The 19,678-nt window shown below is 41.1% G+C and overlaps 1 protein-coding gene across 3 annotated transcripts in view; it reads left to right on the top strand.

Moving 5' to 3' along the window:
* Positions 1-236: 236 nt before the first annotated feature.
* LOC106570399 (zinc finger transcription factor Trps1) overlaps positions 237-19,678 on the top strand; it is a 174,383-nt gene continuing 154,941 nt past the window's right edge. Inside the window, exons 1-2 of one of the 3 annotated variants that reach the window (XM_014142659.2) lie at positions 237-543; positions 5,857-6,168. In XM_014142659.2, the coding sequence (XP_013998134.1) occupies positions 6,156-6,168 (13 nt within the window). In that variant the 5' untranslated portion in view covers positions 237-543; positions 5,857-6,155. Of the gene's footprint in view, positions 544-732; positions 848-5,457; positions 5,628-5,856; positions 6,169-19,678 lie in introns of those variants that run through there. The other 2 variants (XM_014142661.2, XM_014142662.2) reach the window with 2 other exon arrangements.

The following is a 19,678-nucleotide window of genomic DNA, read 5'->3' on the forward strand; positions in this document are numbered from 1 at the left end:
ACAAACGTATATTCACACTAAATCGACATTAAGCCAACCATATATCAATATAGCGATCATATACGATTAATATTAGGCCATTTCAAATATTACGATGAAGTGGATAAACGGTTCACTTGTTATTATTGCGTTATAGCTTGGTAGTGAGGATCAGGGATGCATCTGTCCCTTTAAGAACGACCGGTCTGGGGTGGCGCTTTCCTCCGCAAGGGCTTCTTGATATTAATAGTGTTGGTGTCTTGAAACTGACGTAATGCTTGGAGTCTGAGGTCCTGTCAAGCGATAACATTTCTGATAAAGAACTGGGATCACTGCAAACTAACCGTCCTTTTCCATCCAGACTCGGGCGTTTTAAATATTATACACAGTCACCCTGATTCCACGTGCACAGGCGAGATTCGAAATATTATATCCCCTCTAACAAAAAAAGAAATAGTAGGCTACCCCGAGATCAACAAACAAACAGCACAAAGACGGTTCATGGCTTACGCCAAAGCTCCACCATCTTTCAGACTGCAAAGACTATTGCAATTTAATCAACAGGTAAGGACAAAGCGAATCAATGCACGTTACGAGTACGGAGGCGAACAATTTGAAATTACAGTAGTTCCAGAATGCGGATCGCTTTTAGAGAATGTTATGTAATAACTAAGGGATTTCGTGAATCAGTAGTGAGCTACTTTGCTGTAAAAAAAAACAGCAGGGCTTCTCGGATTTCACATGGCATGTAGGTTTTGTTGGGTCAAACGCGTGAGAAAATGAAATGGGCTACTTGGTAGAAGCAGTAGCCGTAATAGAGGGTGTAAATATTGAGACAAGGGAGAATAACATGAGTTCCGATCAGTAGGTTTGTGGCTTACTTTTCCCTTCCAATTTCATTTATTAATTAGATTTCAGATGTTGTAGCATTCTTGTAAAGGCGCGACGCATTCTGGATAGGTGTTGGAGACAGAATATAGTTATGGTCTTGAGAATATCTGTGATCTAAGTCACACAAACACACTAATAAGACGAGGATTTTATTTGGCGCATCGCGTATTTCTGTTTTCATTGTTCGTATTAGAGAGCATGGTAGAGAGTATGTTAAGTTACAATGTATTTTCTTCGGCTTCTGAAACTTTGTATATATTTTGAAGTGTATTTTGATGTTTAATGATTCATTCATGTCGAGAACTGAGTTAAGTTTTCCACTCAACTTTCCGTAAACGGTGATGTTCCTCAAAGATAAGAAAATGCGTAGGCATGGCAACACACTTGGGTCAGAAGAATATGTAAACTAATTACAATAAAATGCACATCCAAAAGATTTCACCAGTAGCCTATCTTCTAAACGTTCCACATGTTATTCGTAACCTTCGAAGTTCTAAGTTTTGGTTTTCAGAATGTTCAAGTCATGTACTAAAACAAGAAATGTAACAACGTGCTTGTAACTTTATCAATGACCAATCACTTGTTAATTCCTCCTAAAAAAGTAAGTCATTTCTCAAAAGTCTTTAATATATTTTCCATGTGGAGGGGATTAGGCTACATCTCAAAGGAGATGACACAGAGGTGCAGTGTGTGTGTGTGTGTCTGTCTGTGGAAATTCAGAAAGTTTAGAGCAGCATGTCTGGGCATCATGATGAAGCGGTTCACTTTTGCAGAAACTCAACATAGATTTTCATTATGTTTTGCTACAAGCGTTATAAAGATAATATAATTATGCCTTATTACTTATACCTGCCCCATTACTTTTATGAGGAGGTGAGATATTTTGGTCAGCTACTCCTCTACTCTTGGTGCAAAGGGCTACTTTCAGAGGCATGTACAACTTTGTTACTGGTAGTGTAAAAAAGTTACATATTCTCAGTGTGTATGCTTGATAGTTACATTATAACCATGTACATAGTAGCACATAACCCCCTAAAGGTATTGACTTTTTCAAAAGCCTAATGTTTAACATTTAGACAATGTTTCTGTCTATCTAAACTGACTATTTTTCAGTTGGTAAGATCTAAGATCATCTATGAGCACAACTCTAAATCACCAGATTTTCAACTTCACTTAGGCTCTTGTTTGTAGTTACATTGTTATGACACAAAATTCCCCTGTTGGTTCCAGTAGAGGACTCATACTCTTTCCTGTAAACTGTGAAACCAACCTTCCTACACGACAACATGGGTCTGGAAATGATACACCTTCTGTCTATGAAAGCCCTCTTTCTTGTCAGTGAAAGTTTGTTAATGATGTGGCCAAAGCAAATAAATGCTTTTCATCATTCAGAGGGGAGAAAGGTTAAGCTGAAACATAGTCTCAACAACACTCTGTGTTTAACAATAGTTTAGTTATTTGGACACCTGTATGTCTTATAGACAAATTAGTTCTGCCTTAATAGTGTCAACACACACATGCATAAATAGTATTTAATATAAATAATATGCATCAAAACATCTGGTTGCAAAAATCCACTTCTCAACGTAGACTTTGTCCTCACTGTAGCCTTGTATGTATTAAATCTGATATGTGAAGCACTTGGTAAACCGTTAATTAATTAGGTTTACACTGTACAATGTTTTGTCACAATATCCATTGATGTAAGCAGCCACTCTAGCCTAATTTTCTAAGAAGATTTTACTTTTGCTTTTATTAGAGGATTATGGAAAATAAAATGACTTATCATGAGTATTCTGTGGTACTCTATACAGGGAGTGTTTCTTTCAAAAGTGAGAGAAAGATCCACATGGTTAGTTTGATAAGAGCTGTTTGAAGTGGCTGCTGAATTGTGCTAGGTATATTTGAAATGTGAATGGGATCCCATCTGTGAGTTCTTTGGAGGGGGGTATGCAATAGATCAACTCTTGTATAGTTAGGAACTTTATGGCTGACAGATGAATTTGGGTCTCGTTGGTATGAGAAAGCAACAGTGGGGGGTTTGCATTTGTTATACATGGCTTTAGAGTTTGCACAACTACTTTTAGGGAGATTTTTTCGAATCGCTGTGAGGCCAGCCTTTCACTTCGCGGTGTATCTTTGTACCAGATTCACCACGTAGGTGCTGCTTAATAATTCATTATTAATGAAAAATAAAATCTTTTGAGGCCTCATGAAAGAAAAAAAGTTACATATAATATAGAAACTGGTAATGTCTTGAATCCTAAAGGATATGAGAAACCAAGAGCAGATAAAAACTGTGCATGGCTCCTTGTAAAATTGTAGACATCAAAGATGATAATGTAATATGACACGTTGGCTACTACAGAAATTAGGTACAATTGTGATACATTAAGGTTTAGATTTGTTTGGTCGACTCAGACATCCTTCATTGCCATTCAGCAATGTTTCGGCATTTTCTGGAGGCGGTTGTATCTCAATGAAAACATATTGAAACTGAAAATCAGACATACTGTATGACATCTGTATAGTCATTTTTGACCCTCGAACAGGTTGTGTAGGTTACTCCCCTCATATCCATGCACTTAAATAGACAAAGGAAGCTTAGATTTACCATGAATAAAGGCCTACTCACATGTATGTTCTCACGATGGTGTCTATGGAACACAATGGCCTGTCTCTTTAACCCGAAAAGTGCCAACAGGTGTACATTTTGTTCGAATTTCAAAACCCTTAAAAAAAAAAATGCTTATTTGTTTGAGAATTAGAACCACTTTCTTGTGTTAGAAAAGGTTAATAAAATAAAAAGTGTTACTGCTTGACAGACAGTGGCTCTTCGCATTTACATTTCAAATATACCTAGCACAACTCTTTGCAATCATTACATGTTTAAGCAAAACATATGTTGGTGCTTTTAGGGTTAAAAACATTTTAATGCTTTTGCAAATGGCTAGACACCTTCCCTGGTGGTTTGATACATGCAACCAGGAGAGGCAGGAAACTTTCGATTTTCTTAAACCATTTGACGTAATTCTAAAGTTTACTTAGAGAAGACAGACAGCAGTAAATGGTAGCCTTAAAAACTTTTAATAGCACCCTGGCAAGGAAATAGTTTGTTTTCCAGATTTGTGGGAAAATGGAACCAGGGTAGGAGTATGTGTAAGCAATAGTTGTTGATACAGCTACTTTTTCTCATTTTATTTGTTTTAAAAAGTCCTTCTCACTGTCAGTTGCTGATGCAAGACGTGACAGTTCATGTTTTTCACACAACCATTGTATTTAACAGATTTTTTTTTCTCAAATTTCCAGATATTCTGAACACCAACCTCTTAAAAGACTAGAAAGTAGGCTAATAGGGCTCTTCGACGTGTTCACCTGTTAACGCAAGTCAGTACTTTAACTACATATAAAGGTTTCCCCAATGGAAAAGCTCCTCAATGTGTCCCCTCCAGCCATGTGGATGGGGGTGGCTTGTACTTGCCTGGCTACACCTCCACATGGCTCTGGCCAACTGACATTTCTTCTCCACCATGAGTCTGGATTTGCCAGAAGATTTCTGGGAGGGAATCAACTAATTATCTAGCTTTGATCATTTGAATCAGCTGTGTAGTGTTAGGGCAAAAAACAAAACGTGCACCCCTTGGGGTCCTGAGGTCCCAGTTTGGGAAATGCAGGGTTAAGGTTAGGGTGAGGGTTAGGTAAGAGTTATGGTTAAGGTTAGGTTAAGGGTAGGAGTTAAGGTTAGGTTTTAGGGGTAGGAGTGTCCCAAGGATCCCGGATAGCACTAACCAAATTTGAAGTCACACAAACGACTTCTAGGATGGCAGTTTCCGACTGAATTTATGTAGTGATCGATAGAGCAGCGGAATTAAATTCAGGGTGAGTCGTCAGGCAAGGCTTGCACTGGGCTCTGTATGCAGCAGTGGCTTGAGGTGTGGTTTACAAGGTGTAATGATGTAGGACTAGACACTTGCTGTTTCAGATTTGGGATAAATCAAGAGTCCTGCTATCTGTGTCGGGTAGACATTTTGTGTAGGTTTAGGTCAGGAATTTCCCTTTATTTGCCCCAGCCACACAAGTACCCTACCCTCTGTTCTACACCATACTTATAAAGAGAGAGTGTGTGTGTCTATTTACTGTATCTTAGGATTTCCATAGTGCACTTTGGGGATAGCCAGTGTAGAAATTCCCTGCCCATCACCAAGAGACAGATATACCCATTGATTAGGAGTAGAGTCTGCTAAAAACGTGGTCCGTTCCCTCTCCTCTCTGGAACACTGACGAGTCAGTTTTGCCTCTCAGTTTATGATGTGTTAGCTCGTTTCTAAGTGTCTGTCTATCAGTGTGTGTTCTTTCTTTCCTCCATTATTTTTCAGTGTTTTTCCTTCTTCTCTCATTGTGGTTTAGTGTTCCTCTCTGCGTCTGTGTGGTCTAGGCCGGCTGTAGTGGGCACAGCATAGGCCATTACATTGTCTCAGACAGGTTGGACAGGATGACTCGTCGAGAAGAAGGGGGAAAATAGTGTTCCCCCGATAATGTTTGTTTTCCTGTTTCCAATTTGGATTGCCAGAGGGCCTGTCGTACCGTTAGAGCTCCTATTCATTCATGAGTCCGACAGACCGCCAGTTTGATGATGCCTGCTGCTTGCTGCTAACACGGCACAGGACTGACTCTGATTTGTAATGACCACGTCGTTAATTGTGTTTTTACTGATCATTGTTCTTTCTCTCGAAATCACATGGAATGCAAGATGTCGGGTCTGTATGGTCTTCCTAACTTTTATAACTTTTTAACTCGTTCCAGCTTCCAAGCTTTAAAAAATATATACTACTTTTGAGGTCTACTTTCATGTTTGATGTGTATTTGTGGGATACGTTTTTAGATACATGTAGGCTTTAAAGAACACATGGTGTTGATTTAGCTTTTTTGTGCTTCCTTGATTTTTACGTGAGTTTTCTTTCTGTTTTGAATGGTGTGTGATTGCAGAGAGAGAAGCATTGTGACTCGTGCTGCGGTGGAACCCAGGACTGCTATTACCTGTAATCTCCTCTGAAGACATAGGTGGGAGAAGAGAACAACCTTTAAGATTTCTGAGAAAGACCCTGCCAACAACAATAACAACAACAACAGCAAGACCAAAGAAAAGACAATGGAATAAATGCATCTCCGGCATGGACGTGGAATAAAGGATACCTCAGTCAAGAACCAGGGCAAGGACTCTGGATGTTGTTCCTACTCTGATATCTGGCTCCCTGTGGAATCTGTGCTGATAATGCGCTAACCCAATGCTCAGCAGAGGTATGTATGCTCTCTATTCTCCTATGTCCTGCTATCTGTGACTTGAATAATACATCAATTAGGCTTAGAAATATTGTGAATGGTGTTTATTTTCACGTAACTTGAAATCGTGGCAAGTCAGTGGAGGCCAAAAGTGAATGGGCCCAAAATGGTTAGGATTGTGATGTTGTATTTTTATAATTTCGGAAACCGAGTCCCAGGCGGGTTTCTCAAAATATGTTTTATAGTACTGTAGCATGATCCTTGTTGGAGTGGAGTTGTATTGTTCGGCTCTTTCATTTGAAACAGTTTTATGTTCTTAGCTTTGGTATATTCCAGCATTTTGATCTGGTGTTTAAGTCACTACCATCTGTATTCTTTTAGCTTATGTGGAATGTTGTCTATATGGACTTAATGTTGTCTATATTGACTTAATGTTGTCTACATGGACTTCATGTTGTCTATATTGACTTAATGTTGTCTACATGGACTTCATGTTGTCTATATTGACTTAATGTTGTCTATATGGACTTAATGTTGTCTATATGGACTTAATGTTGTCTATATTGACTTCATGTTGTCTATATGGACTTAATGTTGTCTATATGGACTTAATGTTGTCTATATGGACTTAATGTTGTCTATATGGACTTAATGTTGTCTATATGGACTTAATGTTGTCTATATGGACTTAATGTTGTCTATATGGACTTAATGTTGTCTATATTGACTTAATGTTGTCTATATTGACTTCATGTTGTCTATATGGACTTCATGTTGTCTATATTGACTTAATGTTGTCTATATTGACTTAATGTGGTCTATATATTGACTTAATGTTGTCTATATTGACTTAATGTTGTCTATATTGACTTAATGTGGTCTATATATTGACTTAATGTGGTCTATATATTGACTTAATGTTGTCTATATTGACTTCATGTTGTCTATATATTGACTTAATGTTGTCTATATTGACTTCATGTTGTCTATATTTACTTCATGTTGTCTATATATTGACTTAATGTTGTCTATATTGACTTAATGTTGTCTATATATTGACTTAATGTTGTCTATATATTGACTTAATGTTGTCTATATATTGACTTAATGTTGTCTATATTGACTTCATGTTGTCTATATATTGACTTAATGCTGTCTATATATTGACTTAATGTTGTCTATATTGACTTCATGTTGTCTATATATTGACTTAATGTTGTCTATATATTGACTTAATGTTGTCTATATTGACTTCATGTTGTCTATATATTGACTTAATGCTGTCTATATTGACTTAATGCTGTCTATATTGATTTAATGTTGTCTATATATTGACTTAATGTGGTCTATATTGACTTCATGTTGTCTATCACTGGTTTTCTCCCTGGGCCACACACATGCTCATGGCTCCCCAGTCGTCTAACATTCTCCGTTCACTCTGCTCTTGTCTATATGGTTCAACTAATCGTTTTTCATCTTATTGTTTGTATGGTCATGATCTCATCCTTTACAAAATGTTCCAGGAGGTTGTTGCTACAGTATAAAGTAGGTTTCTACAGTGTTGTTATAGCTTACTCATACCTAACATGTATTCATACTAAGAAACAAAGTTCAGGTTATTTTGCAGGGTAGGTTGGAGAAAGTTACTGGCAGTACATATAGATAACAGCATTTCAGGGTATTGACTGATGAAACATGAGTGCTGCTTTGCCTTTGCTGTGAACCTGCAGAGGAATAATTAATTATGGAGATGAGCCTAATTAGTGGGTGAACCAACACCTGTCATTTTTCTAAACAGCTCAATTTGTCTTCCATTCAACAGTGTGTCCTTGTGCCTGTCATTAGTCAATGCTTGCACCTTATCACTCCTGATAAGTATACTACAGTATTGCAACATTAACATTATTTAATAATTACAGTCTTTGGTTTTAATCGCAAGAAGAATTCAGCCATTTAGGCTGTTTAGTTCCAAATCTAGTATTATGTTATTTTCTGTGTGTTGCACTATTGAACTCGCAGACTTTAGTCTTAAGAGTAATAATGCAAAAGCAACGAGCGTAGAAATGAAATAATGTCATTATGTTTGGAAAGTGAACACATAGTTGAGGGTTTGGACTTCTGGACAGTGGCTGAACTCAAATGCCGTATCTCAAAAAGTGTGCCATGGTAGAACATTCTCTCTCTCTCTGGATATGCATATTAAACACTTGATTATGAGCAGCTATTACGAGACATTTTCTTTGTTAACGCTGCAGAAACGCTGCAGAAACGCTGCAGAAAGATTTTCTCATGACGGTCTTGCTATTTCAGCAGATTTGTATAATGTTTAACATATGCTATCTTTTCCATCCAGACTTCTCAAAACTGAAAATGTCTCTGTACTTGAGAAACACCATTACCTCTGTTACAGGAGCTAGTGTTATAATGCGCTTAGCTCAAAGATTTCACTTGGTACTGGGAGGTAGGGAGTGTGTTTCATAGAGACAGCTGAGCTATTGTTAACAACCAACATGCATTCATTTGATCCATGTATTTCACATTTCATTCTCATACTAAACTCAGCCATAGAAAACCTAGCCCCAAAGAAAAAAATTACAAAATTGCCTATTTTAAATACTTATTTCAATTTAATTTACACTAAGTATACAAGCCCATCCTGCTCTTACCTTGGTAACTGTTTGTAGCTCATTTAGTAGAGTATTACACTTGCAATGTCAGCATAGTGGGTTCGATTCCCGGGACCATCTGCAAAATGAATGCACTGTAAGTCGCTTAGGATAAAGGCATCTGCTAAATGTCTTCAATTATATTATTATAATATTGCATCTAGGTGTACTTCTAATTTATGTGACCTAAATGTGGGACATCAGGTGTGGGCGAGGTGGATAGAGGATGTTGTTTGACATGTCATCTGAGCCCATTCGGAGTGCTGAGTGTGATGCCATCATCTGGATCAATGTCTGTGCTGAGACCTGTTACTTTTTAGATATACAAGTCCAGGTACTGATATGTTTTAGTAGGCTAATCATTATTTATTTTTTTGTGGGTAGATCAGTTTTAATATTGCAGATAGATTGTAGCTTCCAGCAATGTAATTGTCAGCATCATTTCCAGTTCCCCATATATTTATTATGTATATATATATATATATTAAATTAGGCTAATCATTATAATATATCAAACATTCCATTTAGCAGACGCTGTTATCCAAGGAGACCTACAGTCGTGTGTATACATTTGAAGTATTATATGATATTAATGTGATATTAATTACACAAATACTGACTGAAGTTCTAACACACAGGCGATTTTACAGGACCAATAGTGTGAATACCCTACCACTCTCCGTAACCACACAAATTTTATTTGGAGCTATTCTGTACTCGCACGGACAAAAGTTTCACATAAAGAAGATATGCCCTTAACTTGAGAGATGAGCTGTTGTTTTAACTAATTCACCCCTTTTCTGATAACAGTTTTGTTGGAGGTAAGCAAAAATACTAGGCTCATTAAATGCAGCCTTGATTTTTGTAATCCTTGTGAATTATATTAAGAAATTGGTGAGTCGTCAGCGCAATGCTTCTGTAGGAACAAGCCTCAGTGATATATGGTGTGCCAACGTGTTTGAAGGACGCGCTGTGCCAAATGATTCTATAAGTGCTTATTTAAAAGTCTAAAGACGAGAACATTTTTCATGGTTTTCCAGTGTCTGTATAAATATTTCTTGTTGGCTTGGTTCTGCTGTTGCTACTCTATGGCACAGCGGACCGGGTTTTTTCAGGCCATGTCAGCCAGTTACTGTAGCTCTCTCATGTCCACAGCTTTCTCTTTAACCTAAAGTATATGGTGCCCCATTTCAGTCCATTTGTCCTTCAACTAATTTATTTATATTTTTTAAACCCTTAAATTCTTGTTAGGTATAGTATTTTTTCTACACAGTGCAAGGTAACTGAGCTCTGGATGTCCATTGCTCTTTGTTCGAGGCGTACAGTCTTTTTGACCGCTTCTTATTTCCCAGAACAGGATGGAAATCATACATGTGTAACTTGGAACATGTAGTGCATCGAAAAGATGCTTATCATTACGCAGAGCAAGATAATGATCTCTTTGATTGCTGAGTGGAATTGAAACTCTGGTCGGTCGTCTTTTTCACTCTGTCAGTTCGCAGCGGTGTTTAACATTACCAAGTGAGGTAATTATGATCAGCAAGAACACTGACTTGTACCCCACATGAGGTTGTGGTTGAAATGAGGTCTTCTGAAAGAAAAGTGCCATTAGAGTTCTAGAACAGTGGCGTGAACCTGCTCATTAAGGAAGGAAAGTTTGACCGTTGGTGGCTGATTACGCCGTGATCTACCCTTCATTCCTTTGCAACTTATTGCAATAACCCTGAACCCCACTGAACTAATCTAATTAGTTTGAGAACAAGAAATTATCCTGGATCATTTGCAGAATGCTAGACAAAGGAGCGATTCATTCTCTTGTGGCGTTAAAAAAGAAATGGTTAAGTGCAGGCCTGCCTGTTGTTTTTAGTGGATTATTTCCGCAAGGCCTGCACCATATGGTGGTGGAAAAAAAGGCCCCAAAAGGGGCAAAGAAAAAGGGGGACGGGCGCTACAATGAAGCTGCAAAAACAAAGCGTCTTGAGTCAAAACCCATTAAATTAAAGGGTAATGTCAAATGCACCACACACTCAGAGGTTGATTATTTTAAAAGCCAAGCTGCATTAATCAACCTCTACATCATCATCTTTGGCAGCTTGAATAATGTTTTTTCTTTGCCCTTTTTTTGCATCTAATTGCAGATACAAAAAAAACTGACAAAATGGTACCGACCACACTGTTCACACATATGAGTCGTCTGGTCAGGATCAGCCCAGGAACAATATTGAGCCGCTAGTCCAGAACTCCAGACTGTACATTGTTGAGTAATTCTACGTTGCCAGGCTATTGGTGGGGCTCCATTTCAGGTTGCCAGGTGACAGAGATTGCATTCCTTCCTTGTCCATAACTACCCAGGATCCTCCAGGATCAGACCACCAAGGTGTGCCACCCCCATTGGCCACTACTGGGGTGTCTTGCGGCCAGTAGTAGACCAATGGGAAAATTTGACTTGTTAAATACTGACCTGGGGCAGTTGAATTTACATGCATCTCAACCAAAGGCTAGTCTTTTCACTTGCCAAAGAAATTAAGAACCGTAAACGCTCTCTTTCCTGATGGGGTTGCTTTCCCAAACACTCCAAATAATCCACCCTCACCCGCTCCTCTCCACAGAAAGGCCAATTCACAAATGTAGGTGTTGCTACAACATCGGGGAAGACGAGCATTACGTTTAACTATAGCCTACCTGGTTGAAAAGCCTTCTTTCTTTTGCTAATTGAAGGTTTAGAGGATAGAAGCTATTCTGAGTATGCTAGGGCAGTCCACTGTATGTCTGTGGCTGCTAAACTCAGAAGCAGTCTGAGTCCTCTCCCTTCACGTTAGTGGTTATTATCCAGCAGAGGAGTGTGTATCAGTCTGGAGTCTGAACTCTCCGTTGTCGCTGTTTTCTCAGTGTGTTGTATCACTGTTACTGTCCTTGACAATGGGCCTTAGCTGTATTTAAGATCATTGTAGAACTCACAGGGAAGTCTCACAGACTGATGTATACCAGAACCACATTAAAGTAGAACTGACAGCGTTTGAACTACTTCGCAGAAATGAAACAAACAGATAATCATAATATCGCTCTAAAATATAACATTTGCAGTTTATGCTTCAAAACAAACTTTATAAGAGGTTTTAGAAATAAGTTACATTTGACTGAAAATTCCATTACGTAGAGTAAGGCATTGTTCGCAGAATTAAATGGATGCAGTCAATGCATGATTAATAGTCTAATAGTCTAATACATTTTGCTATCAGGTTGTAAATCACAGCTAGTTCATAGTTTGCTGCCTCCAGCCATTCAGGAGATGAACTGTTTCAGTTTCACTGACCCAATATTTTGAGAGAAAAAATAAGGGCCAGAAGAACGCTACCTGCCCCAATGTATAGTGCCAACTGTAAAGTTTGATGGAGGAGGAATACTGGTCTGGGGCTGTTTTTCATGGTTCGGCCTAGGCCCCTTAGTTCCAGTGAAGGGAAATCTTAACGCTACAGAATACAATGGCATTCTAGATGATTCTGTGCTTCCAACTTTGTGGACCTTTTCTGTTTCCGCATGACAATGCCCCCGTGCACAAAGCGAGGTCCATATAGAAATGGTTTGTCGAGATCGGTGTGGAAGAACTTGACTGACCTGCACAGAGCCCTGACCTCAACCCCATCGAGCACCTTTGGGATGAATTGGAACGCCGACTGCAAGCCAGGCCTAATCGCCCAACATCAGTGCCCAACCTCACTAATGCTCTTGTGGCTGAATGGAAGCAAGTCCCCGCAGAAATGTTCCAACATGTAGTGGAAGCCTTCCCAGAAGAGTGGAGGCTGTTATTGCAGCAAAGGGGGGACCAACTCCATATTAATGCCCATAATTTTGAAATGAGATGTTCAACCAACAGGTGTCCACATACTTTTGGCCGTGTAGTATATGTGTTATATTTGTGTTGGTGATGGTTGTTGGCTTATCATCCTGATAAGGAGTTACAGTACAAAGCTTTATCGAACTTCATAGTGAAACAAAATAGTTAACAACTTTTATATTTGGATTGTGAATACCACGATGCTCTTAATGTATCGAGGAAGCTTTGTTCTCCTAATATAGAGCAGACTCTTTTTGTAGTTTACTATTGACTTTCTGGCAGGAAAGGAGACGGTCCCCTTGCCTCGACAGAACCCATAGAGAAACCTCTAAGCCCTTCCTCCCTCTAGCCTTTCTCCCTGCCAGAACCCTGCTCTGGTTGCTGTCGGTATCCTGTCATAAGAGACATACGTTTGGTAGCTCAACTCTTTATCTCTCCCACGCTCCACCCCCCTCTCCTCAGCCCTGTTACCGTCCCATAACTCTTCAGGCATTCCTGTGGACCAGACAGAGAGTGGGTCTGCAGCCGTTCCACCAGGCCCACTCAGCACCTATTATGGTCAACGGGCCGTGGTCGCTGTCAGGCCCGGCGCGTTTTGATTCAGTGTCTGCCCCATATCTTCCTGCCTGCGCCTCTTTTCACCATGTTCTTAACTTCCCAGATAGGAGATAAAATATCCATAAACAGCACTTGAAAGAAAATGTAAATGTTTATAGACTTCCTGCAAGACTTATCTGATATTGTTCTTATTTATACGTCCAGGAGTTGACTAAAAGTTGCCTGGGACAAGCCAAACTCAGCTAAAGCCCCTCTTAGTACAGGGAGCCTGGGCTGTGCCAGTGGAGGCTGCGACTGAACAGAAGGTTTAAGTGGACAGTTGGCCCTGTAGACGAGGAGCAAGGCTGTCACTGGGGCTGGAAAGAATTCTGAGATAGTACAAGACATTCTCTTCTTCCAGTCCACCCCCAGCCTAATGCAATGCACCCTCAGCCCCAGTCCCAGCCTTAAATGACCAGCACACTCTCTTATCTTGATAACGGGCTGAGTGTGGAGCTTTGTGAAACATGGCTGCGTTCAGTGTGTGTGTGTACACTGTTCAGGGTGGGCTGCCTGGTGGTTTTATCAGACTGCTTTTAAGGGAATTTGCTTACAGTGGAGTGTGAAGAGGGTGCTGACAGGACGGTGTCAGCGTTTGCTTTCACCCAGCATACAGTACACAGAGCCCCTGTTGAGAGAAGGTCTTTCCCCCAGTACACAGAGCCCCTGGTGAGAAAATGTCTTTCCCCTAGTACACAGAGCCCCTGTTGAGAGAAGGTCTTTCCCCTAGTACACAGAGCCCCTGGTGAGAGAATGTCTTTCCCCTAGTACACAGAGCCCCTGGGAGGAGGGCAGCTAACTGCTCCATGGAGAGAGGCTGGGAGGAGGGCAGCTAACTGCTCCATGGAGAGAGACTGGGAGGAGGGCAGCTAACTGCTCCATGGAGAGAGGCTGGGAGAAGGGCAGCTAACTGCTCCATGGAGAGAGGCTGGGAGGAGGGCAGCTAACTGCTCCATGGAGAGAGACTGGGAGGAGGGCAGCTAACTGCTCCATGGAGAGAGGCTGGGAGGAGGGCAGCTAACTGCTCCATGGAGAGAGGCTGGGAGGAGGGCAGCTAACTGCTTCATGGAGAGAGGCTGGGAGGAGGGCAGCTAACTGCTCCATGGAGAGAGGCTGGGAGGAGGGCAGCTAACTGCTCCATGGAAAGAGGCTGGGAGGAGGGCAGCTAACTGCTTAATGGAGAGAGACTGGGAGGAGGGCAGCTAACTGCTTCATGGAGAGAGGCTGGGAGGAGGGCAGCTAACTGCTCCATTGAGAGAGGCTGGGAGGAGGGCAGCTAACTGCTCCATGGAGAGAGGCTGGGAGGAGGGCAGCTAACTGCTTCATGGAGAGAGGCTGGGAGGAGGGCAGCTAACTGCTTCATGGAGAGAGGCTGGGAGGAGGGCAGCTAACTGCTCCATGGAGAGAGACTGGGAGGAGGGCAGCTAACTGCTTCATGGAGAGAGGCTGGGAGGAGGGCAGCTAACTGCTTCATGGAGAGAGGCTGGGAGGAGGGCAGCTAACTGCTCCATGGAGAGAGACTGGGAGGAGTGCAGCTAACTGCTTCATGGAGAGAGGCTGGGAGGAGGGCAGCTAACTGCTCCATGGAGAGAGGCTGGGAGGAGGGCAGCTAACTGCTTCATGGAGAGAGGCTGGGAGGAGGGCAGCTCTTAAGAGCTCTATGTGTGGGTGGCAGGAGATCACTTTTATGGTGCTGCCGCTCCTCTCAAATTGATGAGTCAGTGCTAGCCCTGAGCCTAGAGAAAGGAGAGCGAGAGAGAATGAGGGAAAGAGACTCACTCTGAGTGGGTGAACACACACACACACACACACACACACACACACACACACACACACACACACACACACACACACACACACACACACACACACACACACACACACACACACACTCACACTTGCATACGTCAGCTTAGGATTCTATTATTATGACTGCAACCCCTATAAATTCCACACCCCAGACACTAGGGCTGGGAATTGCCAGGGACCTCACGAAGCGATATTATCACGATACTTAGGTGCCGATACAATATGTATTGCGATTATAAAGGTCACACTTTATTAAAGGTCACACTTTATTTGGACAGTCCATCTGTAGATGCGCTACAAATGGTCATACTATCAACAAACTATCTGTTGATAAGCAACTGAAAATTTGTTGATGAGCAACTACTTGCTAAGCTTACAGTTAGTGTAAGGTTTAGAATAAGGGTAAGGGTTAAGGTTAGGGCTAGTGTAAGGGTTAAGTTTAGGGTTAAGGTTAATAGATACGTAGTTGAAATGAGCATCTGCAGAAGGACAATCCAAATAAAGTTTTACCCAATTTGATACTGTGAATTCATTGCGTTTTGATGTTCCAAACATATTGCTCACCATATATATGTCTACTGCAGAGGGACAAGAGAGAGCCATGAGAAAACTACTTTAAAACTAATCAGTCATGGAAATAAAAGTGCTGAAAACAAATTGTCTCCCTATTTAAAAAGAAGATGGAGAACAAGCTATGAAGGAAAAGTACTGGAGTTTTGGTGCAATTTAGCGATATTGTAAAAAAATATTTTTATTAATATTATACAGATAAGTAACTATATCGATTTTTTTCCCCCCCATCACTACCAGACACCAGTGTGTAGACAAGCAAATAATTTTGTAATGTCAGAAGAGACATTTTTAAACCAGATGCAGATCTAAACAGAACTCAGTATTTTGAAGGGATCCGTCTTTATGTCTCCTGTGTTCCTAGTAAGGTTACAGTGCATTCGGAAAGTATTCAGACCTCTTCACTTTTTCCACATTTTGTTACGTTACTGCCTTATTCTAAAATTGATTAAATAAATTTTTTCCTCATCAATATACCCACAATACCCCATAATGACAAAGAGAAAACAGGTTTTTAGCAGTGTTTGCAAATGTATAAAAAAAAAAAATACAGAAATACCTTATTTACATAAGTATTCAGACCCTTTGCTATGAGACTTGAAAATGAGATCAGGTGCATCCTGCTTCCATTGATCATCCTTGAGATCTTTCTACAACTTGATTGGAGTCCACCCGACCAAACTGAGCAATCGGGGGAGAAGGGCCTTGGTCAGGGAAGAACCCAATGGTCACTCTGACAGAGCTCCAGAGTTCCTCTGTAGAGATGGGAGAAACTTCCAGAAGAACAACCATCTCTGCAGCACTCCACCAATCAGGCCTTTATGGTAGAGTGGCCAGAAAGAAGCCATTCCTCTGTAAAAGGACAGCCCCCAAAAGGCACCTAAAGAATCTCAGATCATGAGAAACATGATTCTCTGGTCTGATGAAATCAAGATTGAACTCTTTGGCCTGAATGCCAAGTGTCACGTCTGGAGGAAACCTGGCACCACCCCTACGGTGAAGCATGGTGGGGGCAGCATCATGCTGTGGGGATTTCAGTGGCAGGGACTGGGAGACTAGTCAGGATCGAGGGAAAGATGAACGGAACAAAGTACAGAGAGATCCTTGATGAAAACCTTCTCCTGAGCGCTCAGAGCCTTTGACTGGGGCGAAGGTTCCCCTTCCAACAGGACAATGACCCTTAGCACACAGCCAAGACAACGCAGGAGTGGCTTCGGGACAAGTCTCTGAATGTCCTTGAGTGGCCCAACTTGAACCTGATCGAAAAACTGGCTGTGCAGCAACGTTCTCCAGTTGGTAGAGCATGGTGTGTGCAACGCCAGGGTTGTGGGTTCGATTCCCACGGGGGGCCAGTACAAAAAAAAATGCATGAAATGAAATGGATGCATTCACTACTGTAAGTCGCTCTGGATAAGAGCGTCTGCTAAAATGACTAAAATGTAACCTGATAGAGCTTGAGAGGATCTGCAAAGAAGAATGGGAGAAACTCCCCAAATACAGGTGTGCCAAGCTTGTAGCCTCATACCCAAGAAGACTCAAGGCTGTAATCGCTGCCAAAGGTGCTTCAACAAAGTACTGAGTAAAGGCTCTTCTAAATACTTATGTAAATGTAATATTTCATTATTTTGTTTTTTATAAATTAGCAAAAAAAAAAGTTTGTTTTGTCATTATGTGGTATTGTGTGTAGATCGATGAGGGAAAAAAACTATTTAATCAATTTTAGAATAAGGCTGTAACGTAACAAAATGTGGAAAAAGTCAAGCAGTCTGAATACTTTCAGAATGCACTGTATCTCTTCGGGACATCAGCCCTCAGGTCCAGCTCACCAGCTCAGCTGTTGTGGAGGATAGGTTAGCTGGAAATGGGAGTCAGGTGTTAGAGGAAAGGGAATCTACAGAGTAGCCAATGAGCACAGTAAGGTCCTCCCTTCCTCCTATTCATTTTCTCTGGGAGGTATGAATGGTAGGGTGTAATATTTGCAGATGAGGTTCACTTGGTGCTTCGGTCATCATCCATTCAGACCGCAGCGCTGATGTGTACTTTGAACAGTCACAAGCATGTCTGTCTCTGTCTGACTGTCTGTATTCCTCTCTGCCTGTCTGTCTGCCCACCTATTTGTTGCTGGACTATGGTACTACAGCCTCCCTTGAGTCCAAAATGAAAATGCATGTTCAAATTTGAGCACATTTGCATCTGCACTTTTAAGTATCAAGTATCTAATTAAAGTCCTTGTGGGCCTTTTGTTGACCTCCTGCTTTGAGGTCGCCACTATTGAATCATTTCATTGCAAGAACTCTTGATCTTTCGAGCTGGGCTATACATAGGTAATATCTAGCTAGAGCTTGTCATGCTTGGGGTGTCAGACGAATCTTAGTAGGTGGTATGCTTATAGTTCACTGGGTGTGGTAGAGCCGTTTGATTTGGCTTGACTAAAGACACTCAAGGTTACGCCTCATTACAGTAGGATAATCCTTGAACAAAGCAAATAGAAATATCTTGATGAAGCAGTTCAGTTGCCACCTCTTTGCTGATACAAAGGTTAATCATGGTGATGAGTTGTTTGTTTTCTTTAGATGGCTTATCTTATTCAGTAACAATGCCATGATCGTGATGTGACATCGACATCTGTCTGATTCAGACCTGTGTGAACCAGATTCCAACACATACTTTCCCAAACGCACTACAGTAACTCCATTCATATCGCCAGAACAGAATGTGTTTTGAAGCTCAATACGTGGCCTACACTTCGCCCACGATTTGTATTGATTGAGTGTGAAGTGAACTGCCCACCCACCTCACATACAGAGCAACAGACAGGAAGACACAGTCACAAAGCCAAAGCAAATATGAGAGAATAAAGCTTATATAATTGATTTAACTTTATGAAACACATAAAGGAATACAAGACTACTGTCTGCCATGCATGTAGAAACCAGGGCTAGTTCCCTCAGGGGTATGGAAGGGTCTCTGAACATATGGCAGGTTCTGGAACTATGCTCAGACTCGGTATTTACGTCATAGGAAGGAATTCCCCTTGACCACTGCCACAAATTGGCCAAAACTATCACGTATACTCCCTCTCCGGCCACTAGGTCATCAGGCTGCTGATTATCCCACACACCTGTCACCATCGTCTCACGCGATTATCCCACACACCTGTCACCATCGTCTCGCGCACCTGCGCCTCATGACACTCACCTGGACTCCATCACCTCCTTGATTATCTTCCCTATATCTGTCACTCCCCTTGGTTCTTTCCTCAGGTGTTATTGACTCTGTTTCCATGTCGGTGCATTGTTTGTGTTTCGTGTTTATTTTATTTATTAAAACACTCACTCCCTGAACTTGCTTCCCGACTCTCAGCACACTCGTTACAGAAAGAAACATTCTTTCCCGTTGAATCCCATTGTAAAAGAGCCAACTTCGTTGTCGATGTTTTGCTATGAGTGTGTGGAAAACATTTCAACACAAGTAAGACATTAAACTAGTTTAGTATAGTCCGTTTGTATCTCCGCTCACTACTTGTAGCTGTATAGTCCATTTGTTTGTGTTGCTGGTCTTTGCTAGCATAATGTTCCGGTCGGTAGATAGCTAGCACTCACTCACGTTGCTGCTAGCACTGTCATTAAAAGGGGCATGAGGGAAGCCGCACAATATTATTTTTTGTGTTTGTTTTTCTTAGTGAGAATGCTCAGGAGCAGGCAATGTTGAAAAGTAATCTGCCTAGTTAAATAATGGTTCAATAAAAATACATGTTGAACTATGACAGAGATGGCATCATAACAGGGTCTGGAACTATGGGAGAGATGGCATCATAATAGGGAAACCCTCAGGAGAATCATTGCATATTTCTTATGAGAACAATATATAGTCAGCCAATGGGGTTCAGATTGGCTGTGGTTCCCTCCAACCTTATCTTTCCTCACACTTTGTCCACCATTCATATCCACTGCTCCAGAGCAATGATCCTTTGGGTACGAGAGTGGGAAACATCCCCCAGATGATCTCCTTGGGAAGTATCCCACAATAACATCTTTCTTCATATACTTTA

The sequence above is a fragment of the Salmo salar genome, chromosome ssa14 (assembly GCF_905237065.1).
Source record: "Salmo salar chromosome ssa14, Ssal_v3.1, whole genome shotgun sequence".
Taxonomy (NCBI): Eukaryota; Metazoa; Chordata; class Actinopteri; order Salmoniformes; family Salmonidae; genus Salmo; species Salmo salar.